Source organism: Alosa alosa, chromosome 24 (genome assembly GCF_017589495.1).
Source record: "Alosa alosa isolate M-15738 ecotype Scorff River chromosome 24, AALO_Geno_1.1, whole genome shotgun sequence".
Lineage (NCBI taxonomy): Eukaryota > Metazoa > Chordata > Actinopteri > Clupeiformes > Clupeidae > Alosa > Alosa alosa.
Genome location: NC_063212.1, coordinates 17,448,470 through 17,475,016, shown reverse-complemented (window position 1 = coordinate 17,475,016; position 26,547 = coordinate 17,448,470). Strand labels below are relative to the sequence as shown.

The window sequence follows — 26,547 nt, the reverse complement described above, 5'->3', positions numbered from 1 at the left end:
TGTAATCGTCTTTTTTATTATTATTTCAATCAAATCATCAATTAAAAACTGACTACGGAAGCGGCTTAGTGTAGTTTCAAAAGAACCGTGGAGATGCCGGGGATTGAACCCGGGACCTCATACATGCGAAGCATGCGCTCTACCACTGAGCTACATCCCCTCTTATCGGAATTGCCACGACACCATGAGTATTTAATGTTCATCATATCTATAGTGAAAGTTTCATGGAATTCGCTCAGAATCAGAAATCAAATGGCTACGGTAACAATACACACCACTCCGATTAAGAGCCGTATTGTAAAGCAATATTCAGAATAAGATGTTAATATGGGAGCTGAGTGTTGACCGACGGGAACATTCCCGCGTTTACATGTACAGTAGACCTAGTAGTAGCACCTGCGTCATGACGTCTCAACGGTCTCTGAATTTTATCCATGGCCGCGAAATAGGTGAAATAATAGGCCTTTTTGAGGGTTTTTACTAGCCTGGGTTTTACACCAATTCTTGACAGCAGTGCGGGCAAAGCAGGCTCATAGGCCTACATGAATAGCGAAATCAAAAGTAAGCCTAAACAATAGCCTAAGTAAACAAAATCAATTGTGGAAACACATTATAATCAATTGATTAAAGCTGCGCCTATTGGATCAACCATGGTTTGATTTACCGGTAGCCAAATTTCACTATCCTAGATAGCTAACTAGCTATCTGATGCTAACTTGAGATAGACCTATTTTTAAAAAAATAAGTTCAAATATTTTGATTCAATCACAGAGACGAAATTTAGTTTATTAACAATAATAATAATAATAGGCCTACATTTTATTTAGAGTGCCTTTCATGTCACCCAAGGTCACTTCACAAATAGGCTAAACAAAAACAAAAAGGTTGTTTAAATTATAGTAATCTAAAAAAATAAAAGTAAAAGTCAGTCAGTCAGTCTATAAGCAATCTTGAAGAGATAGGTTTCAGTCTGTTTTTAAAGTCAGTTATTGAGTGTCTGATGTAGGCTAGTCTGGCAGTGAATTCCACAGTTTGGGCGTGACCCGCGCGATATAGCAGAAAGCCCTCTCTCCCAGGGTGCTGAGGTTCACACTAGGGACATGCAGTAGGCCTAGGCCTGCTGAGGAGGGTCTCAGTGAGCGGGCAGGGGTGTAGACTTCTAGGAGGTCAGTGAGGTAGGTGGGGGTATATGGCCTTGTATGCCAGGAGTAGGACTTTGAAACATATTAAAACAATATATCTGATCTGATCCTCAGAATATGTTAGCTAGGACAATTATGATGGGCTAATCAACGATGCCCTGGAGGCTGCATTTAACCCATGGCACCACCATAGGGTGTTTTGCACACGCTGTGGCTTAAAAGAAATGTAATTATGAAAATAAGTAGATTTCCCACAAGATGTGCCTTCTATAGGCCTACACTGAGCAAACTATCCACAATCCACAAGTGTGATATCCTGTAAGAACAACCTTTTAAACATCTAGTTTTAGTGACACTCTTTTTTGCCACACTTTTCTTTTCTTGAAGTAGGCACATTGCCAACATACACTTTATGGTGGGTAGTGGGTAGGCATGGGCAGTTTGCGACTGATTCGGTCAGAAAGAACGAATCCCGAAGGTAAACGACGAGAACTGATTCCAAAAATCAAGAGAACTGGTTCTTTTTTAACATACAAAAATATGGTCACGTAAAAAAAGATACAAACGAACAGAGCTTCATCTCCCTCGACCGTATATCGCGATTGAGTCTAAAACGTGAATGAGAGTACTACAGCAGGTAGCAACTGCGTTGCCATGGGTAAACAAATGATAGGCCTGGCTTTACTTACGTGCCTGCCTGCCAGCTCTAGAACTTGGAAGACGCCATTTGATTCTTACTGCATTCCATTCAGTATATTTATGGAAAAAGGCACTTATGTGCTTAATATTAAGCTTGATATTTACATAAATGATGTAACAGGCCATATGAGACGGTGTTCTAAAGGATATTTGACTTAAGACAACCGAGACGGTGTTTTAAAGCATATTTTGACTTGAAACAGAAACTGAAAGAACGAATCCAACGAACGATTTGTGAAGGTGGAGGGAACTGAAAGAACTGATTCCCGGAATAGAATAATTTGGCCCATGCCTAGTAGTGGGTACTTGTACATCATTGTCAATATAGTGCATAGAAACAACAATATACTATTCATCTAGTGGTTAGTAGCCTAGGGGAACATAGGTGTGTGTGTGGGGGGGATAGGCCTACTCTAATGATCTGAAATGAAATTAATGATTGATCTTGTCCACTCTGCACTCTGTATTGTATTTAAAGTTTCATCTTCCAGATCTGTGTGGCTAAATTGAAGCGACATGTCCATCAGCAAGCAAAAGACCTCTTGAGATGTTTATTGACAAAGGTAGGCCACACACACACACACAAGACATTTAAAAACGTCCCTGAATTAAAATATAAAATAAAACGGTCAAAGCCTGTAGCCTACAGCATTGGTTTAATGAACTTTGGGAAGGACAAAGACAAAATGGCCTAACTGAGAGAAACAGACAGGTATTCAGTTTTGTTGTGTCTCCGGCCTTCCCATTAAGTTCAAAATCATTGAAATCTATGTACAACTCAGTCAGGTTTAGCTTATGGAGATACTAGTTATCAATTTACATTATTGCAGGCATTCAGAAGTTTTGAGTCACTGGGAGATGTCCATGTTTTCAATAAAATAAAAGGGTTTAATGAGATTGAATAGTATGGCTAAATCAATAGGAAATCTCAGGGGCAAGTGTAATGATTTTGAATTGAAATAATTGTAGGCATCCGTTAAACCTGGCATTCATCAAACAACCTGTGACCCCAAACATTTGAACAGTAGTATGTATGCCTGTCAGTTATGGCAAACATTCATAATCCTCCCGACCAACCCGAGTATAGGCTGGGCTAAACTTTCTCCAGTTCATTTTGTTTCATAGCAAACTTACAGTATAATGTACACACAAACCGACACTGAACTGATTATTGACATTGAGTGGACCTTCAAATTATAATTTGTCAATAAGTTTCCAGAAACTACAAGACATAATAAATGTCTGTAAATAAAAAAAAAATGAAATGTTTGCTTTTCAAAACCACCCATGAAATTTCACTGCTGTCTCAAAGCTACTGATAATTATCTATAATGTGTACATGATATTCCTGGCCTGGAAACCCCCCACCCCCTCCTCTTGTCCTCTCACAAAGCGGTCAGATCAACATCCTCATTCTCGTCCTTCTTCTCCTCGGACCAAATGGCGCTGCTTGAAAACTCCTGGAGGTTGACAAGCAAACCACCAACCTCCCTCTCCCCCTCCTCTTCCTTTCCTTCCCCTCCTCTTCTCCTCTCCCCCTCCTGTTGGTCGTCCCCCTCGTCGACATCCTTCATCAGTTTGGCCCGTTCCCGAAGGTCCGTTCCGCCCATGCTCGAGTAGTCGTCCTCGGAGTCGTCTCCTTCATCTGCGTGTTCATTCTTATCCTCCGCTGCAACGTCCCCACTGCGCTCGTTCTGTCCAGTTTCCACATCCTCGTTCGTCGCTGGCTGGCTGTCCCCGATGACCTCCTCCTCCTCGCTGCTGGGTCTAGGTCTGGGCCACAGGTGGATGCCCAGCCGGGCCTCCATGGCCACGACTCCTGACCTCACGCGGTCACGAAGGCCTCCTTCACTGAGCACGATGTTGCGCACAGTGTACTGGTTCTCGGTGTCACGGTTCAGACGTCGATACAGGTACACCAGCAGACCAAACAGGATTATGAACAGGGCCACCAGGACGCCGATTGTTGTACCAGGTGTGTTGCTATTAGTCATTATGGCTAAAGTGTCAAGAGAGAGATAGGGAAGGGGTTGGTGGCGAGGGGAAAATAAATGAAACTAGGTGTTAGCAAACAATCATTAAACTAGTCATTTTTCAACTGTCGGTGCTGCCTAGCCTGAGTTGCTGCAGCCAATCTCTAGAGCAGCCAGGCAGAGAGTGAACACTCTGGGAGCATTTTTAAAATAATGTGTAAAATCATGAGTAAGAATTCTGGGTGCATGCATGCATGGTATTTATATTCAACAATTTCTAGTAAATTTCACCAACCACATTAATTTGACTTGATGTCCCGCGAGTAACCTTAGAGGATATCTTGGACGGTGATGTCTTAACTGAAAACAAGACATATCGCAGTTTTAAAAGATGTGAACCTCTGAAAAGGCGCATAGTTTTGCAAAGAACGTTTTGTCAAATAAGGAGCAGTTAGTGTTACCTTTCAATATTCAATAGGAACATTGAACATTGACAACTGATGAGACAAATACCCCTGCATTAACGGCTTCTTGTGACAGAAAGAAGCAGATGCTTAGAGCAGTGGAGCCACACGAGGAAGTGAGGAAGTAAAATGGTTACTGATACAGTAGGGCACCATGGTTTTATAATATGAAGAAGACACAGTATGAGAAGAAGAGCAAGTGTTTTACTGTGTTTACATAGTTTGTGAACTAAATTGACTAAAATATAGACTACAATTTAATACATGTGTGCACGTTTTACTAAATGAAGCTCACAATGTAATGTACAGTACATGCTATATTTAACCCTCCTGTTGTGTTCGCGGTGAAATGTAACTGATTGACAATTCTTTTCTCTCAAAAATATTGTTAACTTATTCTGACTACCATGAGGCTCCTTGACTTTGTTAACACAGGGCATCTGAACACACAAAACAAATTTTGATGTTTTTTATAACAATTTGAGTGTTTTATTTAACTTTAGAACACCCATGTGTATTTCCGGTCAAAAATCACTAGCCATTAGAAACAAATGGGTGAGAAAATGGTCACATGTATAAAATTAAGTCCAGGCACATATTGATCAGATGGACTGTATATGTGCTTCTGTACATTAAATCACACACACAAACACACCCTCACTACACACACCTCTTTGCTTCTATGCCAGCCCCGATGAGAACCTTTCTCCAATAGAATCTTCCCCTTTCTGACTTGCATGAGCTCAGGTCAGTGAGGCCTGCAGGCCATAAATAGCAAATGGAAGTACAAAACTGGTACTATCCAATAGAACACAAGTTGATACAAAGGTCTATCACAACATTAGATGATAATATGTGTGTCACTATGGATGTATAACAAGTTATAATGCAGCGGCCATTTTTGACCAGGAACACAAACTAGTAAACATAAAAACAAACATAACAGGAGGGTTAGTACATTGTTATATCAATTTATCAAAATGAGGCCACAATTTAATAAATTGTCTATACCCAAGTTTTGGTAAATTGAGCTGACAATGTATTTTAATGTGCACAGCATTTACTGTAACATACCTACAACATCAGTTCTTATTTATTTATTTTTTATTTTCACTTGACCTTCTAGGGGCTCCGTATGAGGGGCTGTGCCGAGACTCCTAAGATGCTAACCTACACTGATAATGAAATGCAATGAAGGAGATGCCGCTAACCACTGACTAATGTTAGTTGGATGGATAATACATTTCATAATGGATGATGATTATTTATAAGCATGACCCAGTGTAACCTTTTGTCAAATAATGGCAATTATGGATTTATATTAATACAATATTAATTTAAAACAGAGAAGGGAGAGAGAAATAGGACTAGGCAATTGAAGAGAAAGTTGGGGGAAGGGCCTTCCCAAGTGAATGATATCAATAAGTGACCCAGTCCCAATACACACACACACACACACAAACTATAATCATAAGTTACAGTAAAACAATAGTGATCTTTTCTACTTCTCCATCACACAATAAACAACACACACACACACACGTACATTTAGGGGAGAGAAAGTTGTCGGCCATCTAATGCAAACTTTTTTTTTTATTTGGTGGCGTTAGTGTTTTGGCGGTAATGTTTACGTGGAAGGTGAGCAATGCATCTTTTTTAAAGCCTATATTATAGTTTTATAGATTATTAATTATGTACATTATTCAAATCAGAGTAGTGAAACACATTAGAGATGTTTGCTTTTCTAAGGTGTCCACTGAAAAACTTTAGTGATCATGTTGGAATGAGGTGATACGATAAACCAAGTTTAAATTAAGCTAAAAGAACATACAGAAATATGAGGGACTGAAATTACTGAAAACAGTTGACAATGAGATGAACAACTTGTCAAATAAACCTCATTGAGATAAAAAAAATTAGATTGCAACGATGCAAACAGACCCAACTAAAAGGTAACACTTCAAGTATATCATTCATGAGGTTCAAAACTGTATGTCTAAAACCTACCTTTGCACTTTTCAGAAACGGTCCAGATGACCTCTGCAAAATTATCTTCTCAAATCCTCCAAAATGCAGGGTGGGGCAGTAGAAGGTAGGTAACAACATGTAGAGGACTGAAGGAAAGAAAGAAAGGAGAGAAGAGAAGAGGAAAGAGAGTGGCCAAGCCTCTAGCTACACGCCCAATGAGAAAAAGCCTTTCCTCTCTGGATGGAAGAAACTTAAATACTCTCTAGAACCGCGCAAAGGAAATATCTCACAGAAAAAGTAAGCGAGAGAAAAAAGAGGAAGTTGAATATTCAAAGCAGCCAAGATGAGGGGTATGAAGCAAGTTGATTTCCATTAACTGAGATTACAGTACTGTATACACATGTGTGTGTTAGAATATGTATATGTATCTACATAGGCCTACATACAAAATCACCATTATGGTCATAGCAGCCTGTTGGGGACAAAATTGAAAGATCACATTTGATCACATTATGCACCTATTTTTGAGAAATTGTCATAATTTGGCAGCAAAGTGCCCCTTTAAGAGAAACACACCAATTCAAGAGCTGAGCTCTTGTTAACACCCTCGCCCTTGTGGAGATGGGTGCGCATGTTTTGCAGAAGGGACCGGAAGGAACTGGTTGACTGAGGTTAGACGGAGATGGGCCTGCACGCTACATAGCTCAGTGACCACATCCTGTTACTGCTACAGTGACTGCTGCTATCAGTAGTAGCACAGTGCAAGGCACATCTGCGTCAGCCTCCAAGCATATCTCAGGCAGTTTCACAACAGAACTGAAGATAGGTGCTCTGCCTAAGTTAGTATTTTCATTGACGAGAGTCCACTGATTTGTTTATGGTTTGGTCATTATAGTGTTTTGAAACTGTGTATGACCATGGTCAGATCATCATAATCAAATCATGATCTGATTTATCGCCACAGAATTATGTCTATTTTCCATTTAATTTCTATTATTACATTACAAAGTTTTATGTCAGTTGCTTATGACTTAGCTGACTCAAATTTCACTTTTTCTATAGAATGGAATGCGTAAAAATGATTCAAACTAGAGGTGGACAAATTAGGCTTCACACATTGTTTTTTTTTTTTTTTTCTTATTTCAGTAGCTGATTTCCTGCAGCAACAGTTAAAAAAACAACAACCAAAAAACAACTGTATGGGTTGTGACCAGAGACTTTCAAATGAGGAGACACAGCACTCAAAAAATCCTCCATAGAAATGCATGGGGTTAGTTTGCAACACCAATATGGCAGTTGTCTACACATATTCCGCCCCTTCCGCGGCCAAAAGTCGACATGTGAATATATTGTGCCAATCATGTGGTGAGTTGTGAATACATCGTGCCAATCATGTGTTGTGAACTAACTGCTGGAGCGAGGTTGGTGTGAAGCCTTGCACACATGCATTTCTGCCCGAAATAGATGCCCAGTAAGTGCCTAAAGTAGGTTGCAATATGGCCACTGAGGGGAGAGGACTTGCCTAAAAGGACTTGATCCTTTGTTGTGATCCTTTGGTTCTTAAACTAAATGAACCCAATTTGCATATCCAAGGTGTGCCACAAAGATAGCCATGACCGGACGCCACACAGCAAAAGTGGAAGTAGTGTTTTCAGTGTTTATTTGGAAAGCCCAAGAAATTTCATCTCAGCACTACAGCACTAGTCTCAAAACACACAAAATTACGACTGATGAAAGCATATATGCATTTACACATAAAAAAGTTGGACGAATCAGAAATGAGGATGAGGAGTTTAGCTCCTTCCTTGATTGTAACGACCATGATGCCACCTAAGATGTTCTGGATAATTACATTTGTAATATGATGTACAGAAAATTACTGTGACCTTCCTAGGGATAGGCAAGTGTCGTATTTGCTGTCCTACAAGCTGAATCAACATCTTGAGGTTCCTAAAAAAACGTCTTTGCTAATCAGCATATATTGCTTATTAATCACTCTCAACATGACTTAATAATTAAGTGCAAAATCAAAGACACACACACACACATACACTCACACACAAAATTCCATCAGCGTCATACGCTGATTGGTTAAATGAGCTAGTTGCGTTATTTAAGACTTACACAGTTCAAGATATCTGGTAGTAAAAAATAACAATGGTCATATACAAAAACTAGCCTAGAGATAAGGTAATCACACACAACAGTCTTATTTAGTTTGGAATGCTAATATGCAGCATTATCAACCACAATTCAGCTGTTGTAAACAGTGCAGCAAATATGTTAGTTAGTGGAATAGCTTCAAAGGCTCCATTTTTTTTTTTTTTTTTTTTTAAAAAGAAAGAAAAGAAAAGAAATCCATAAAATATAAATTTGGAGGATTGTAATGCCAAGATAGATGCCATAGAAAAGCTACAGTGGGAACAAGTTGTTTAGCCCAACCCACCTGAGGCTGTGCATACACAGTACTTTATATGCACACTTTCAGAGAGTACAGTGATCTGGAGTTTATAGTTAGCAGCAAAAAGAAAAACTACCTGACGCATGAGCCCTTGAGGACAATGTAGAGAATGAGGTCGCTAAGTTTCTTATTCTTTTCAGTCAGTTTTTTTTTCCTTTACTGGAAACAACAGTTCAAGCAATATCTACTAGCCCTGCCTGAGATCTGCTTCTAACACTATAAACATGTTACTAGTGATTCTTCATAATTTAAATTAATGCAAGCGTATGTGTAATGAATGTATTATCTAGTCTCATGTTATGCTTAGTATTCAATCCTATTCACTGACAGCTTTACTGTCCTTACGAACTCTCGTACCTCACTAGTCCTCGGTTAAACTACATGTCCCATGATTCATCAGAATATCATAAAGCTACAAGAGGATGTTGTAAGGCTATGAGTTGGGGTGAGGGTGGGGGGTAGCATGGTGTTAGAAGGAAGTGGGTACACCACTGTGCTACTTGAGGCAGACATCAGACGTCTCCATCTTCAATGCGTGCCAAATGCCTCTCCAGGAGGTCGATGCGCTGACCCTGGGCCAGGACAACCGCCTTCAGAGCCCTCACCTCAGCCAGGATCTCATTCAGCTGATCCTCCTGGAAGGGGGTGTGGTAAATTATAAATTACAAAGACAAAAACAGTAATGAGGAAGAGACTAAAATAATCTGTTAAAGCTGTAAAAAGATCCCACCCAATCACCCTGTTCACATCACTCACTTCCTTCCTAGCCTTGTCTGTCACAGCCTCCGTCTCCTGGACAACCTTTGCCGGGGCAGGAGTTTCGACCTCCGTCTCCCTGGTGACAGGGGTTGCCGTGGCGGCAGGTCCGGAGTTGGCACTCTGGAGGGGCAGTTTGGGGCGGCCCCTCAGCGTGTCCTTGTGCTTGGAGGCCGGGGCCACGTAGCCGCCACTCAGCGAGATGAGCAGGGGAGGGGCATCCTGCCCGGCGATCCAATCCTCGGCGAGCAGAGAGGGCTCTGGACCCGCCGTGTCGGGATACAGATCCCCCTGGAAGAGGTCAGACTGAGGGAGGGAGGGGAGGAGGAAGAGCACAGAGAGCAAGAAAATGGACAGAGAGAGGGGGGGTGCATGGAGAGGAGAGAAAGCAAGGGAAGAGAATAGACAGAAAATAGGAAAAAGAATGAACAAAAAGTAAGTGAGAGAATGTGCATGATGAGAAGAAAGCCAGAAAGTAATGAAAAAGAGAGAAAGAGAAAGAGAGAGCGAGAGAGAGAGAGAGTGGACGAGCATATATGAAGAGCATGTATGGAGAGAAAGAAAGAGAGAAAGGAGGGAGAGGCAGCGGGAGGAAGTAAGAATGTACTTAATCTTTGTACTCTGATTCTTGAACAGCCTTGTTGGATACATATAGGTCTAAAAACTGCATGCATTACTAATTAAATCTGAGGACGCAATGCACACTCAAAACACCACGCTTGATTTGCCCTGCATGTGTAAACATTAACCAGACAGACATTCATGGTCAACTTGTTCTGACCCCCTTTCTGCCAGAGGACACTCATAATTGGTGACCCAACCAGAGAACATTCCAGACACTCTGTTCTAGACCCAGAACCAGTTGCTTACCTTGCGTGGAACAGTCATGGAGATTGGTTCTACCTTTCTCTCATGAAGCTTGTAGAACCTGTAAAGAACAGAATGAGAAACTCTATAGTTAACACATGTTTGCCCTTCTTAATCCCACAGACAAACAAAAAAACACTTTTTGTACAGTTTTCTGTACACAGCCCTGACTCCTGAGTCCCAATCCAAAAACGTTGGAGCTTCAGAAGCAGAGGAAAGGGATAAGTGCAAATATTAAAAACACACTGCTGTATAGCTGTATCGCTGTGTGGGGCGGAAGCTGCACTGAATACAACAGGAAAGCCCTGCAGCGCATAGTGAACACAGCTGGAAGGATCATTGGTGCTTCACTCCCCTCCCTGAAGGACATTTACACCACCCACCTCACCCACAAGGCGACCAAAATTGTGAGTGATGCAAGTCACCCCGCTCACAATCTGTTTGATCTACTGCCCTCTGGGAAGAGGTACAGAAGCCTGCGCTCCCGCACTACCAGACTCACCAACAGCTTCATACACCAAGCTGTAAGGATGCTGAACTCTCTCCCTCCTCTCCCCCCCTCCACCCTCAGCTACATAACATCCTGGACATTGGACCCACAATGGCCGCCTGCACTACTCCACTTGCACACTTGAACACTTGCACACTTGTACACTTTACAACTTGGTGTTGTTGTCCTGAAAACACAACACTTCTGCTGCTCTTACATAACTTGCACCACTATGCCACTTTCTTTATTACTCAGGTCAAACAGAACTACCCAAGCCTCTTATTGGCCTGACTTTGCACTAGTTTTTTATTGACTGTCTATGCACAATTTCAACAAAATTTTGCTGCTCTTATTTTTTTCATTATTATATGTGCCCTCTTATTTACTTATTTACTTACTTTTTTGTTTACTTGAATGTTATGTTTGTCTGTGGACTTAAATTGGTAAAATATGTCTTGTCTTCACCGTGGGATAGTGAGAAACGTAATTTCGATCTCTTTGTATGTCTGGAACATGTGAAGAAATTGACAATAAAGCTGACTTTGACTTTGACTTTGACACTGTATCTTTAAATTTATCAGTACCAACTAAGAAATAGGAATCTGGTCTTGCTGGTTTGCAATGGCAAAATGCCAATGAGACAAGTAGTCACAGAGTGTGATAAGAAGAGTGATTTGTTTGTGCAAGCTTGTTTATTTAAACAAAAAGGAACGAGTGCCTTGTAGAACCTGGTATATTTGACCATTAGGAGAGAAAGGGAAAAATATTTCCATTACATACACACACACCCACACTATGTATGTGTAGTTATGCATAGCCTTTACCTAGCTATCTCACACTTGTTGACGTCCACCCCCCTCTTACAGAGAAAGCCTGCACCCCTCTGGGGCTCCTTGCTGCTGTACAGGCTGATGAAGTGGACATACGGCGACTCATCGGTCACCTCAAAGTAGCGGATGGTGCAGTCGCCCTACAACACACCAAACATAATGTTACAGTGCATGTGTGTAGGGGAGAGCAGTGGTTGTTGTTGGACAGCAGAAGGATAGAAATTCTTAAATCTTGTGAATGTTCGTATTAATACTCATATGCATGTAGTTATTTAACTGGATAAGAGGCTGTTATTGTTAACACCAATGTCACTCATCAGGTTGTATGACTCCAACGGTTAAACTGACAGCATATGCATCAATGTTTCTTTTATTCAATGTAACAACACTTTGTTTCATGTGAAAATGTTTGAGCTTCCTTATTCATGTTCATGTAATATATACACGATTAGAATGAGAAATCTATCTAGACAAACAAACAAAAACAGACAGACATAGGTACCTTTCCTATCTAGACAAACAAACAAAAACAGTCAGACATAGGTACCTTTCCACATAGATAGACCATGTTGGTGTCTGGGTCATAGAACGGCAGCAGTACTCCATTACTGGTGTCCATCTCTTGGATAGCCATAGGCTCTGTGAGATCCCTCTGCACAAGAAGACAGAGAACATGATCAATACACACATACATATACACACGATTAATACACACACACAATATACAATGCATACACACACACACACTATATACAATACATAAACACATACACACACACATATATATATATAAAAACACACATAAACGCACACACAGACACACACACACACACACACACACAACTGCTGCCAGTGTCCTCATCTCACCATATCCCACAATGCCAGCTGCCTCTCACTCATGCGGCTGAACCCCGTGGTGAGGATCTTCCCGTCGGACAGGAACACCGCCCTCATCGGCCGGGTGCCCTCATGGGCCTTCTCCTTCACCTGGACATAAGCACAGTGACCATTTCTCTACAGTTTTGCATCTTGTTTTTTTTTCATGGGTATACTGACTCAGTGTTTCCTCTAGAATTTTTTTAACAGTGGCGGCAGCGCCCGCACAAGAAATAAAAAAGTTAGTATGAAAAAACTAGGGTGTCACTCCCGGCTCCCGGGATGTTTTTTTTTTTATTCTAGTTGCTAATCACACCATTTAGCCTAACGTGACTTGAGAGGGACAGGATTTAGGAACTAAAACAGGCCCATCTTCTGTCTGACTCACGTCACGTTAACCCATGCATTAGACCACATTGTCACTTGACACGTCAGTTCACGTTGACAATGGAGAAACTTTAGCTTACTTCGTTTATTACAGAAATTAGGTTTTGCAAAAAACACATTTGGTGCAAATCTCCTTTACTTTATAGTCCGCGATTCACATTAGGCCTACTAGGCCATCACCGCGAGTGCATACAAAATGTTTTGCAATTTACCTTCGTTACTACCAGCAGTCGTTGCTTTTTTTACTGCGTCGATTCGTGATTGAGTGCGCATCTAATGTAACAGCGGTGTCTTCGCGGATACATCCTCTCCAGTTTCATTTTTGCTGTTGTTGCCAGCGAGCTTAGGCCTATAGACTACGATATGGGAAATACTTTATACGATCAGCTTCAGAAATGAATGGGGTTTCCTTGGCCTGTGCTACACCTTTCCACCAAGTTTGCGAAAATTGTAGTTTTTGCGATCTTGACAAACATGTAGCACATGGAAGCTCTTGATAGCGCATATATGCCACTAACGTCTATAAAAACAATATATTTATGGAATAAAACTAGACAGGTAGGCCTACCTCGGATTAGCACTGCTGTTTATTCTTAAACTGCAATGTTCAGCTAACCTGACTCTCGCCAGATGAATTTCGTTCCGCTTAGCTCCGCCTAGCTTCACTCACATCCATCTGGGACCTCTTCCATAGAGCTGGTAAGTCCCGCCCATCCGCTAAACCCCCAGTGGACCTCTAGATTGAAAAATCGTCAATGCAAGTGAATGTGAGAAAATAATTATTTTCTGGTCCCGTTTGATTTGTGCCATGAATGTGAACATATGTCGTCTGTGAATTTTTAATATAATTTTTCATGTTACGAGTTTGACAGTATATTATATGATTCTTCGGCTATCAGTTGTGAAAAAGACATAACGAGAAAGACTACATGTCGCCTGTGACGTGAGCTCATCGCTAACATTAGCTGAGATGCTAGTTTTTGTAACGGCAGGAATAAACACACATGGTAACAAAAATATTTGAAACATGTTCAACACATTAACACTATGATACAGTGTGACTGTAAAGTTGTATGGTTCACTGTGTTCAAAGTTGATCTTAATAACCCTCTACATCTCGACCAACTGATGGTTGTTATGGGAAACTAGTGATCTGTCGTCTAGCGGAAAGTTGTAGTCCACAAAGTGCTCTCACACAAAGTTTAACCGCATCAAACTTCTACCCGCTCAATTGTAGCATTCTTTACATGAAAATTTATATTAAAAATTCACAGACAACATATGTTCACATTCATGGCAAAATTCAAACGGGACAAGAAAATAATTATTTTCTCACATTCACTTGCATTAACGATTTTTCAATCTAGAGGTCCAGCGGGGATAGCGGAAAGGGCGGGACTTACGAGCTCTATAGAGTGGTGAAGTCCCGCCCCTTCCGTTTCCCTCCATGGGACCTATCTTTCAAAAAAAATTGAACGGCAGTCTAGCCTGGGTGTTCCCATGCTGCCTTGCGCGCGATTTGATTCACGCTGCTAAGGCAGCCTGGAGACCATGGAGCAAATTTTCGCCTGAGATAGGGAACCAATCACAGAACAGGGGGGAAAGCAAGACGATGATGAGCTATGCACAGACGCATTTGATAGACATCCGTGGCACCCAATAAACGGATCTGGGCATTTTTTTCAAATACGAGAAAATGAACGTTTGGTTCCCAGACCACGTCTCATTGAGAAGTGGTGGCGCTAGCCAGGCTAACGGCAGTCTATGGCGAAAAAGAAATTATTTTCTGGTCCCGGTTGACTTGTGCCTTGAATTACCCATATGATGTTTGTCCATTTTAAAGACAATTTTTCATGTAAAGACATTTGCAGTTTGTTTCGTAACTATTGAATTACAACATTGTGAAAGATCTTAATTCCAATGACTACAAACCCATCAGTTGCGCTAGTGACGTTAGCTCATTCACAGCCACACTAGATTGTATAAGCATACCAGCAACAGGTCTTAATTGGGCTTTCCTTGCCTAAGAAAATACCATGAGTCAGAGGATTAAACACATCAGGTAAGTTGTATTCGTCCATAGACTGTACATTACATACTGTTAAGTGACATAGCAGGCAGCAAGATGCAACCGTTAACTAGCATAACAGCTCTTATCGTTTCATTACGTTGGTGACGTACATCGTTCGAGACGAGAGATGTAGTCCACTGAATGGATGGAGACTTCAATGGATAACTTTTGAAGTCTATCGAACAACAGTACTTTCTTGACGTGAAAAATTATCTTTTAAATTCACACACATCAGGGCGGGAGTTTCATAGATGTGACATAGCGTAGAAGCGACTGTGAGACTGTTATCAGCGTCACGGGTTGGCTTCGATGTGAGTGGTTGAAGTAGCACGTCAATAGATGACGGACAAGTGGCTTATTCAATCATATGCAAGCATTTTTTGATTAGGCCCAGCCTTCTGAAACACCATTCCAATGGATCGGTTCCAGATGGATGAGTGGAGCTAGGCGGAGCGAAATTCATATGGCGAGAGTCAGGTTAATGTTCAGCCGCCAGTGGAGGGCATTTAGCCTACTATGCTTCCAGACAATATTTTGCGTCTCCCCTAATTCTGAAGCAGTGGCACCGCTAAATGAAGAGGAAACACTGAGAAGAAAGTTAATGCTTTAAATAGGCTACATCAATACAATATATAATATGTGAACTGAAACTGGACGGGCCAATAACCTCTGACTAGTTTAGGCTGTTAATAAACGTAGAGGAAACACTGCTGACTATACACATTTTGGGATAGATGGTGTCAAAATCTATCCAAAATGCCTTTTTAATATACCTCTTAAATAATCTCTTCATTATTGGAAGCAACAAGTCCTTTGCCAACTTATGCTGCACAACAACGACAACACCAATAATGTCAAACAACACACTGACGTCAGTGTGGGTGGGGGATGTCTATGGTGCAGAGGTCTGGCGGAAGCTAGCAAGATAGATTCACTGATAATAGCATGCAATAATCTAAGGTCCTGCCATTTCCAAATCTTTACACATCTTTAATGTATTGTGTCAAATGATGTAGGGTTGGTAAGAGGTTAGAAATGAGAGTTTTCAATTAATTGTCCAGCCTGTTCTGAGTGAATATACATTTATTTTGTCACTTTGTTTTTTATGAAAACATGAAAAACAGGATTGGTTAATGAAAGCTTAAGAAAGTTTAAATTTTTTATTTAAATGTCATTAAATTAAAATCATTACCTTGGTCTATTCTAATTGGCCTGTGAGTGACTACCTGACCTATTAAAGTAGCCATATTTATTATTCAAACTCATTTCATGTAGGCCTATGTTTTACTGGAGAGCATGGAAACACAATGTCAGTGATCCCACAGAAGTGTATGTTGCAGAACGGGGAATGGCGGAGTACCTTGAGGACGGTCCCACGGCGAGGGTCGATGATGCGCAGAGCCTTGTCCTTGCAGGTGGTGCAGATGATGTTGCCCTCCTTGTTCCAGCACACACTGTAGATAAGGTCTGGATGGGCATCGCTCAGTTGGTACACCAGCTCTCCCGTCCCCACGTCCCAGATGCAAAGCAAGTTGTCACAACCTGGCCACAAGAGACCATTAAACACATTGACTTTATGAAAAGTGACTGACAGTGGAGACACAGTGGTAGTACTGATGGGGAAAAAATAAATGGTTCTGTGCATAGGTATCAAACCCATGAACCACTGTTGAACCTGTTGGAGGTGTTGTGGGTCTAATTCAATGGAACATCGATGAAGGAAGGTGCCTGCTTGATAACCCCAGTGAAATGCTCTCGAAACCTTCTCTGTAGGAGATGTTCTTTTGTTTTTGGTAAATAGGCTTGGTTGTTGATTGACCACTGTGGGAAATTCCCAACCTATAGCACTAGGAATTGACGTGTCGCTAAGCCCCGCCCCCCATTGTTACCGTGTGAAAACACAAATGAGTAAGTCAACAGTGCAACAATGCAGAAATAAAGTAAAGTAAAGTAAAGTCTATATATCTATATATTTAACTATTTATGAAAATGTATAAGTGTGGCCACAGTTCGGCTGTGGCATGGAGGGGGGGTTATGCACATGTGCTAATGTGCTAATATAGCACTCAAACAGTGAGGCATAAAGACAGTGATACAAGTGGCTAGTGGACAGACAGTACTAAACATGGAGGGGGTGGAGAGGCAGACAGACTATGCAGAGAAGTCTATCTCTCCTCTTCCCTTAAGTGAGGCATTGAACAGTTCAATGGCCCTGGGGACAAATGACTTTCTCAGATTGATACTAAGATATGTTAGGTTACGTTAATATTTGATGTAGTAAGAATATAGTAGTTGGTTAATGAGCATTTTCATCTTGGGATTTAACAGGGAACCTGTGCCCACGTTGTTGGCTTAGTTGCCTACATTACGTCGAGCTGTTGCAAACGCAAGAGACGTGCTGTAGGCTACTTTTGATGAAAATATACCCGTTTTCTAGCCTCTCGGGGTACCGGCTATCAGTATTACACGTCCCCAATGCAAAACGTTTGACCATGGTTATCCGTTGGGGTTTTTTGAGTTAATAAACTCCATAAATAACCATTAATTTGTCATTTTATGCCTGCCCCCTGTTGTTTCCTATGGAGTTGTCCGAGCTGATGTCTGAGTCCCGTTGAGGCTGGACTGTCATTGGCTCATCAGCGTTCTAAGGGTGGCGCTTAGCGACAGGTCAAATTGAATACCTCCCCAGTGTATTAACGTTTTTCATGTGACGTATTCTAGGTTCTATAGCTTTGTTTACATCCAGCTGGTAGGCAAGGGACAAGTTGAGCCCATTGAACATCGTTGTCTGCAGCTGCCTCTCAGTAGGCTACATCTCTTTATTTCAGCAATGTCAACATTTCAGGCATCAATAAAGGTGATGATGAAACGTTATCCCATTGTTCAATATTTGATAGCCTATCACAGGAACGTTGTTTCGCTAAAATCGCCCTGATTTGGTGCATTGATCTGTATCGATAACGTTATGGGAGAACATGCATGTAGCTTCTAGCCTAATGGTAGCCTAACTTTTTTTCTCTGTTCAAAACTCAGTTTACACGAAGACGATAGCCTTTCTTAGAAGCTGTGAAATTTGACCAGAAAGGAACATGTCTTCCTTCTGAAAGCTGACACAAAATCAAACAATATTTGATCATTTAACTTCAACTGAACGGCGACAGGTTTTGGTAGGCAGTAGACTCAGCAGACGTTAAAACGGTAGCCTAGGCTACTGTTATAGCCAGCGTCAGTCAGCATAACATTAATGGCGTTAGTCATGAATCCTGTAACATATTATATCATATAACAGCGATGGCTTATTCGAAGACGATCTGCATGGGTATATAACCACCCAGAAAAACTCAGAATGTGAGTGATAAAGTTCATTAATTGTATGAAACTTTTTATTAGTTAGGCTGTTATGCTAGCTCAGCCTTTAAATATGTTGTTATTTTGGTCATGTGGACTTGATTAAACGGGTAAAGATAATTCATAAACTGCTTATTTCTTACATGACTGAAGCAGTAGCCTAGGTTCAACAACAGTGGTGTTTGAGGTTGCTGTGTTAAGTTGTTGTGTGTGATCGCTAAACAATTAGGATCAAATCAGTTTATTTTGACATACGGGAGTTAGCCTAAGTGACCTGTAACGCCTATAGCACATAAGCCTATTCTGTTTTCATTTTTTAAGATTTGTTGTGATTATCTAATCAAATGACACTCATGATAACTTGAAATAGAAGGACAGAAGATAGGTGATTGATGTCCACAAGCACGAATTTCCGCGAGACAAATTAGAACAAACTGTTCGGTAAAAATAATCTTGCCATGTTTAAAATGCTGCACTTTATCCCTTCATAGCCTATCTCTGGCAATTATTTTTTTGGATGACTGTAGATTTGTATTTTAGCCTCGTCTTAAGTAGACAGTAGGCTACACCATTAGGCTATCTTGAGAATAAAAGACTTCACAGCTGCTAATGATCATCCTCCACAATCCGCGAGGATAGGTAGGCTAAACGGTCGTTCGTAGCCCTTTTGCTTCTTATTGTAAAACCAACTGTTAGGGCCTACACAAGTGGTCGGCATCCCGGTCAATATTTGATATTAAAATTTCAATTTTGAAGCTATTTGTAACTATGTGTAGCCTATGCAACCCGACTGTTGTAGGCTTGCCTACCACTCTCTGCAGTGCCTTGCCTACCATTCTTGCCTACCACTCTAGTTGTAAACAAACGGTCACATGACATTATGACGTAGGTGCAAAACCTTAATATAGACCCTTTCAAGAGAGTTCCATTATCAGCATCATAGTTGGCCCCACAAGGCTTCCGTTTTAACATTCCATATGTTATCTTAATGCAGAGGAAGTAGATTGGGAACCAAATAGAACGTTCAAGCATTGTTTTTGTTTTTATTGTTGAAAGGGTCTATACAGTGTCTATACAGTTGTTGGCTACTACTCTTACTTTACAAGCTATGAAGCTCTGAGCTATGAGGTGGTCACAACCAGGTGTGTTTTTCAAATTAGATGTAAAATACTGACGGAAGAAATACTGAGTATGCATACTTAATCTAGCTGGGTTTGCATAGGGAGAGCTGTCATGCAAATACATCCTCAGAGGAGAAATACAAATGACCACAGGACTCTTCAAGGCATTGCTAGCCTGGCACTATCAGGTCTCAGTTTTCGATGGGATCATTGCTCCGGAACTTAAAGTACTATGCTTAAAATGAATGTGTTGAAATAACACAAATTGTGTTGTATTTAAGACAGCTCTATGTACAGATAGGGACAACAAAGTTTGTGTTATTTCTAACACATTCATTTTAAGAGTGTACCTTTGAATTCCAGTGGAGGTTGTACAGACCATGATAACCTACAGATGATCCAGGATAACCTTTAGACAACCATGGGTACTGCAGTGAAATGTAGGGCCTGAAGCTGTGAGGCTAGGAGTCATTGTCAACTCCTAACCTAAAGAGAGGTACCCAGCAATCAACTGGTTTTATGTAAGCACTGCACTTCTTAAGAAAGGGGTTTACTCCTAAAGCAAAGGTTGGTGGACACTTGCAACAAATGTTAACATGACTTGTGCTGTAGTTGTTTTCATAAACTTTTTCAAATGTTTTTGCCTCAGGGTAAACTTGCAAGTCATTGTGCAAAAACAATAACGCCTCATACAACACAAAGCTAGAAATATTCAACCTTTACACCCTAAATCCCTTATTGCAGATTTTTGCATGGATTGGCATTCGGTGACCACTCTGTGAACTCTTAATGCAACAGTCATGTTGCTTATCAACATACACAAATCACGTTGCTCCATCCGTACATCCGCCCAACCTCTCTGGCTCGGATAATTATCCTAAGTGGGGAGAGGAGCACACCTGATAATCCAAATTTAGAGTCTGGTCACACACACACACTCATACCAACTACAAAACACACACACACACACAGAGTTGAGAGGATTACCAGCGGTCAACAGGATGTTGAGAGCAGTGGGGTGCCAGGCTAGAATGCCCACTCTCTTGCTGTGGCCTTCCAGTGTCACAATAGCCTCAGTCATTGGAGCCTTCAGTCCTCCGTCTGGGATCTGCCACACCTGCGATTAAACCGACAGACACGGCATCACACACTATTACACATGGTTACTTTCTGACAAACTCGCTTACACTCTTTGACTGGACTTGACTTGTACTTTGACTCAGACTCAGAGGACATGACAGCGCTCTAATATAGTAATTGAGCACTTCACAGCAGACAGGTAGTGTTTATTGTTCAGGCTACTCAGTATGTTAAAGCTTTCATATGAGATGTCCTTTTGGAAAACATCAGCATACACTGCCTGTTTTAATTACGATGGAATTGATAAAAACTCTGCCAGGATCAGCAACTTCTAATTCAGTACAAGCGTCCTAACCGCCAGATTGCATGCAAAAGACAGATGTCTATGCAAAACATTTTACAAATTATTTTGCATGACTCATTTTATGGTTAACCTATAACTTGTAAATAGAACATGTTGAAAGCATGATATCCTATAATCTCATTAGTCATCTTTGGCTAATCAGGAAGGAATCACACAAGATGATCACAGTATTCTTACACTGATATTCATTAAAAAAAATATATATGGAGGCATCTTTCGACATACAGCTGTTTCTCCCCATAATGTCATTATCAATTCATTCCGAAATTCTGTTACGAGGCCAAGAGTTTCCGAAGATACAGACACATTTTGCTCAATGCTAAACACAAGCGTGACTGTTTGCACATCTCTGCTGAGTGTGACAACCAGCTAATGTGATGTGCTCATGTTGTTTGAGTGAGGGGGGTTTGAAGTATAAACCACAGCACAAATGCGCTGCAAAACTTGCGCATACCTTCACCATGCAGTCTTCAGAGGCGCTGGCGATCACATTGTCGTCATGCGGACACCACTGAACATCCAGTACCGGGGCTGCATGGCCACAGACGGTCGGGGTGTTCTGGTCCACACGTCCACTCTAAGGGCAAAGGTGACAGATTTTTTTCTTTCAGTTACTGTGCATTCTAATTGTTGCATGCCTTTATTGAGCCTTGGTGAGGCATATGAAACAACTAGCTCATTTGATTTCTTTTTTTTCCCCCCACATTCAGTAAGAATGTAAAACACAGCCACGAAATCTCCCTGGCTTCAGGTTAAAACAAATCTCCACCTGTTCATAACATTTAATGTCTCTAGATGCTGTCAGCTATTCTACTTTTCATCAGTTCATGGCCAGATAACCTAATTCATTTTTCTTCTTCAGTAGAAACGTGCCAAGTACGAAATGGCCAGCTGAAACATGCCCTCACTCAGCAGCCGAGGTGAGAGCCTGCAAGATGCAAACTTATGAAGCCGAAATTCAAAAACTGATCACACTTATCATTTCCATTTGCAGGCAAGCACCCTGATGATTAGGTAAAACACACTGCTTGTGAATAAATGCAGTCATGATAGTGCATGCAAATTAATGATATTGTGATTCTGAAATGTGATAATTTACTCTCCTCCTTTATAAACTACAGGACAGTCATATAAAATAGAGGAAACATTCCTTAAGGGAGAAAGAACAAAAACAATGTACAATACAACAGGTAAGATCAGAAAGAGTCAGAGATGTGCATGGTTGGCTGGGATACAGTACAAGCGCATAATGACATTGCAATGCAGAATGACTGACAGCAGATAGACAGACAGAACAACGTCAGCACCTTGTTGAGGGGCAGCACAAGGAAAGCCCCGCCACCTCCCGCCTCCACGATCAGGGCGATGAATTTGGGGTTGGCCGCGCAGAGCGGCGCCTCCCAGGTGACCCGTGTCACCCTCACGTCGTCCATGCAATGCTCCGCCTTCCACGCCTGGGCAAAGACATGGCGGAACTTACTCTGCCTCACCACACCCCTCCGGAAGGACATGACTGGCTGAGACAGCATGGACAGCATGGACAGGCGAGAGACAGAAACATGTGGATCACTTTTATGTTTTTATACATTTATCACTTATCATTTACAAATAAGGAAGACAATAAAAGCCTTGAAATTACATTAGGCCTAGATTAATAATACACAACAAAAAAAACAACAACAATCCTCAGCAAAGCAAACTCTCTGCCACATGACTTAAATGCCCTATTTGTTGTTTTAAATTAATTTGGTAGGGTAGGTTTACCCAATATGCTAAAAATAGACAGACCCCATTTTCTTCTCTTACCCCTCAGTAGCTATATCCCTCATATCTTCTAAAGAATGCATTTGGTTGCGTGGTTAGTGTTGACAGCCAACATTTTCATGGTAGGCCTACAGATCTAAATTTATGTCTTATGCGGTCTCTATGCTGATGATGTGCCTTGTGTTATTCCAAATTTGAGGTAGCCTACAAACCCAAAGGAAATGTCCTTTTGTTCGCTATGTCCAGTGCAATTGAAATATATGTTTGACAGTTTGAATGTCCCGTGGCGTAACATAAGAGTAGGGTCTCACATGACCCGTCTCACTGAAGCCTATCGACAGTGGTAGTGAAAAAACAAACAAACAAAAAAACAATTACAACCCCGCAAGCACTACGATAAATTCTGTGAGCTGAAGGGGGGGGAAAGTGGAACAACCTATACAACAGTCAGTGTAGACATCATTTGTACGCCATAGGTTAACAGTGTGACAGATAAACTACAAACATTGCATTCCAGTTTTTGCTATTTACTAGGCCTGTCAAACTCGATTCCTTTTAAGGATCCGGGTTATTCTGAGTCACTCACTAAACTGATCCGGGTTGAACGAGTCACTTGAGTCAGTATTGCTAAATCGCGAAGAAATTCAGTCCAACGTTCAAGCAGTGCAGTGGGGTGCTTCATTTCGTTAAGTGCCTTCTCATGTTGGATGTGGATCCTCCATGATTTGAAACCAGGTTTTTGCAGTACTTGCATTTAGCCTAAGAGTTTTGGTCTCCTGGTCAAAGTGCATCCACACATTGTTCATCTTTTTGGTGCTCATGTTCAGAAACTTTGATCTTATTGACAGGGAGGGTAGCCTATATTATAATAATTAATTATTTGTTGTTGTTTTGTTAACAATAGAAAATTTGCCTAGGTCTAATGCTACTCTGCTACAATGTTTATTACCACTACTATATACTAATAGTAGGCTACTAGGAATCTATTCTAATAGGTATTATAGGCAGCTAATAGGCCTACTAGGCAACTAATATTATTAGCCTATTAATCATAGCTATACATATATATATATATATATATATATATATCATGTTAGGTAGCCTAATATAATATCATATATAATATAATATAATATAATATAAAATAGCCTAATATAATAGCATCAAAATCTCCACCCACTCACGGGAAAGAAAGCAGTTTGAGCCAGACTGTTTATTTATTGTCTTAACCTAGCCTAAGCAATTGACTTTCAATGTAGACATAGAAACAGGAACGTAGAAATGCCCTGCAGTGACTAAATTATTATTATTGTTATTATTATTATTATTATTATTATTATTATTACTACTACTACTACTACTACTACTACTACTACTACTACTACTACTACTACTACTACTACTACTACTACTACTATTCTCATTAGGTCTATTATTATTATCACCTTGACACGAGTAGAAACTAGGCTACTTGCTCGTCTACAGATCCACATGACAATGTAGCCGGCTGATTCGACTGACTCGCACTCATAACAACATAATGTAACCGGTCCGCCCGCGGCTGATCCAAATGACCCAGGTAGGCTAGCCTACTCAAGCAACTCCATACAGAGCTTGCAATGTTTCGGACATTGCTGTCTTCGCGACCTAATTGCATTTTAAAGTAGGCTATGCGCAGAATATATGTTATTTCAGAAGTGAAAGCATGGCTTTTGTTGTGGATTTTCTTTAACCTTGACGAGGAGTTACTCGCTTCCTCTAAAGATCCACTCATGACAACGTAGCCGGCTGATTCGGCTGACTCGCACTCATAACAACGTAACCGGCCCGCCCTGCTGATCCAACTGACCCGGCTAGCCTGAGCAGCTCCATATAGAGCTTGCAATGTTTCGGACTGTCTTCGCGACCTAATTGCATTTAAAAGTAGGCCTAGGCTATGCCTACGTGTAGAACATTGTATGTTATTTCAGAAGTGAAAGAATGGCTTTTGTTGTGGATTTGCTTTTCACCTTGACGAGGAGTTACTTTCGCCGCCTACTGATCCACTTCATGACAACGTAGCCGGGCTGATTCGGGCTGACTCGCACTCATAACGTAACCGCCTCGCCCAGCGATCCGACTAACCCGGTATACAAAGCAGCTCCATTAAGAGCGTGCAATGTTTCGACTGTCTTCGCGACCTAATTGCATTTTAATATGCTACATCTATACACCAAATCTAAAGTATGCCTAGGCTACATGCAGAACATTGAATGTTATTTAAGAGGTAAAGAATGGCTTTTGTTGTGGAATTGCTTTTCACTTTGAGGAGGAGCTACTCGCCGCCTACAGCCACTCATGACAACGTAGCCGTGAGCCGACTTCGCACTCAATGTAGACTAACCGGCCGGCTGATCCGACTAACCCGCTCTGCGGGGAAGTTAACCAGTTATCTCAGACTGCCTGCTCACTCAGTCGCTTGAGTTGATTTGTGGAGTTGTGGTTATCCTACTTACGAAATTGTTACATTTTTGGCAGCTATGATGGCTAGTAGGCTAGCTAATTGCAAGAGGTTTGTGTGTGGCGCTGTGTGGCGTTTTAGATTGAATTGTAGTAGGACTCAGCTGATCCGAGTTAATGATACTAGAGACTCGCGACTCATGGGTTAATTTAAAGATACGGGTGAAAGATCCGAGTGAATCACGACTCAAACAGGCGTACTATTTACATTGTAGCTAAAGCTATGTGACAAGTGCGTTGTGCATAGGTGGGAGTGGTGTTGGTGCCTATGAAGGCATACCTTGGGAGGATTTGTAAGCTACAGACACAAAAAACAAGTATTCAGATAGCGGAAGATGAATAGTGTCAAACACAACGCAGGTTACCACAGCACCAATGAGAAAAGGGGGTAAAACGTCAAATTAGGTCAATTTAACGTGTTAAACAGTTTGCTCATAGACAGACAGAAAGGGTTCGTTTGTGCACGCTTTAATCTTGTGAACTAGACGACACACTGGCCTACTAACACATGCTAGCTAATGTTACATGGAAGCAATTCTACTGTACCTCAAACTCGAACAATGTTGCTTATGTGCAAGGGACACCCGATTGCAACCGATGAAGCAAGGTAGTCAATGAATAATCCCTCCCCAGTAGTAACTTAATCCTTTCCTCAATGTTTCCAAGTGGCAGGTAGGCTAGATTGCTATAGAGGGACCCCCGGTATTTCAACTGAGAACAGAATGTTTTATGAATTATCCGGTTATTATCTGGTTAGAAATGCGGTCAATGAAATAATCGCTGAATGAAAGAATCTGACTAAAAATGCAAAAATTGTAATAACACTACCGTTTAGGTTATCTTGGTATTTGAGACGGATTATTGAAGCTAAATAGCATGCCGATCTCTGTAAAAATATTTACAAAACAATCAATTTTGGGAAGATGCGTAGGCGTGGAAATAGACGCCGTTCATTTCATCCATCGTTGTGAACCTGCTTGGATCATTGTGGAATGACAAACCTCTTTAATAAAAAAAAAAACAAACTTCCGTCTTTGACAGGAAGAAGTGAGGATTGGTGAATCTGTTGTTTTAGTCATCTATTTGGACGCGTTCTTTCCGTGGATTGGTGCATTCATGGTTTGAGAAGAAGGAGGTAGCTCAGAGCACGAGATCTGTAGATGTGCTGGAAAAAAAGCGGTGATGAGGATTAGCGAGAATTACTCGATTCGACAGTGGTAACATGTCGTTCTGCTAGAAGCATTCAAACCATGCATTTATTTCCAGCTCGTTTCAGTGCAGAACAGGTTGATGTATCCTTCGAGGAAATGTGATGCTAGTTAGTTAAGCGTACCTCCTAACGTTAACGTTAGCTATGACTCACTAGCCAGTCGCAACATTATCGCAC

The 26,547-nt window shown here is 41.1% G+C and overlaps 2 protein-coding genes and 1 non-coding gene across 7 annotated transcripts; all 3 read right to left on the bottom strand.

The window, feature by feature from the left end:
- Nucleotides 1–88: 88 nt before the first annotated feature.
- trnaa-cgc lies at nt 89–160 on the bottom strand. Its single transcript has one exon. It is a non-coding gene; the product is annotated as a tRNA-Ala (tRNA).
- Nucleotides 161–2,377: 2,217 nt separating this feature from the next.
- Nucleotides 2,378–6,467, bottom strand: si:ch211-119e14.1. 3 transcript variants are annotated; one of them, XM_048236482.1, is made up of 3 exons: nt 6,286–6,467; nt 4,110–4,174; nt 2,378–3,840 (listed from the first exon to the last, which is right to left on the bottom strand). In XM_048236482.1, exon 3 carries the CDS (start codon nt 3,833–3,835, stop codon nt 3,227–3,229), a length of 609 nt encoding a protein of 202 aa, XP_048092439.1. In that variant the 5' UTR covers nt 3,836–3,840; nt 4,110–4,174; nt 6,286–6,467; the 3' UTR covers nt 2,378–3,226. The 3 variants fall into 3 exon arrangements, with proteins under 3 accessions (XP_048092439.1, XP_048092440.1, XP_048092441.1); XM_048236483.1 differs by lacking the exon at nt 6,286–6,467 and adding an exon at nt 4,949–5,075; XM_048236484.1 differs by lacking the exon at nt 4,110–4,174.
- A 1,416-nt stretch (nt 6,468–7,883) lies between these two features.
- coro1b (coronin, actin binding protein, 1B) lies at nt 7,884–26,145 on the bottom strand. Of its 3 annotated transcripts, XM_048236712.1 has the most exons (12): nt 25,989–26,145; nt 25,707–25,871; nt 22,205–22,414; nt 21,352–21,474; nt 20,441–20,570; nt 16,345–16,526; nt 12,518–12,637; nt 12,198–12,302; nt 11,645–11,790; nt 10,334–10,391; nt 9,464–9,769; nt 7,884–9,342 (listed from the first exon to the last, which is right to left on the bottom strand). In XM_048236712.1, the coding sequence occupies exons 3-12, from the start codon at nt 22,406–22,408 to the stop codon at nt 9,220–9,222; spliced, it is 1,497 nt and encodes a 498-aa protein (XP_048092669.1). In that variant the 5' UTR covers nt 22,409–22,414; nt 25,707–25,871; nt 25,989–26,145; the 3' UTR covers nt 7,884–9,219. The 3 variants fall into 3 exon arrangements, with proteins under 3 accessions (XP_048092669.1, XP_048092668.1, XP_048092670.1); XM_048236711.1 differs by having other exon boundaries at nt 25,707–26,145; XM_048236713.1 differs by lacking the exon at nt 25,707–25,871.
- Nucleotides 26,146–26,547: the final 402 nt, after the last annotated feature.

Bases quoted from the DNA above. Each gene is read 5' to 3' on its own strand.
- si:ch211-119e14.1 (XM_048236482.1), bottom strand. From the start codon at position 3,835: ATGACTAATAGCAACACACCTGGTACAACAATCGGCGTCCTGGTGGCC.
- coro1b (XM_048236711.1), bottom strand. From the start codon at position 22,408: ATGTCCTTCCGGAGGGGTGTGGTGAGGCAGAGTAAGTTCCGCCATGTC. The intron at 11,791-12,197 runs GTACCTATGTCT...GGTGTGTTGTAG, and splicing joins TGGTCTATCTATGTGGAAAG to GGCGACTGCACCATCCGCTA. The intron at 9,343-9,463 runs GTGAGTGATGTG...ACCCCCTTCCAG, and splicing joins CAGACAAGGCTAGGAAGGAA to GAGGATCAGCTGAATGAGAT.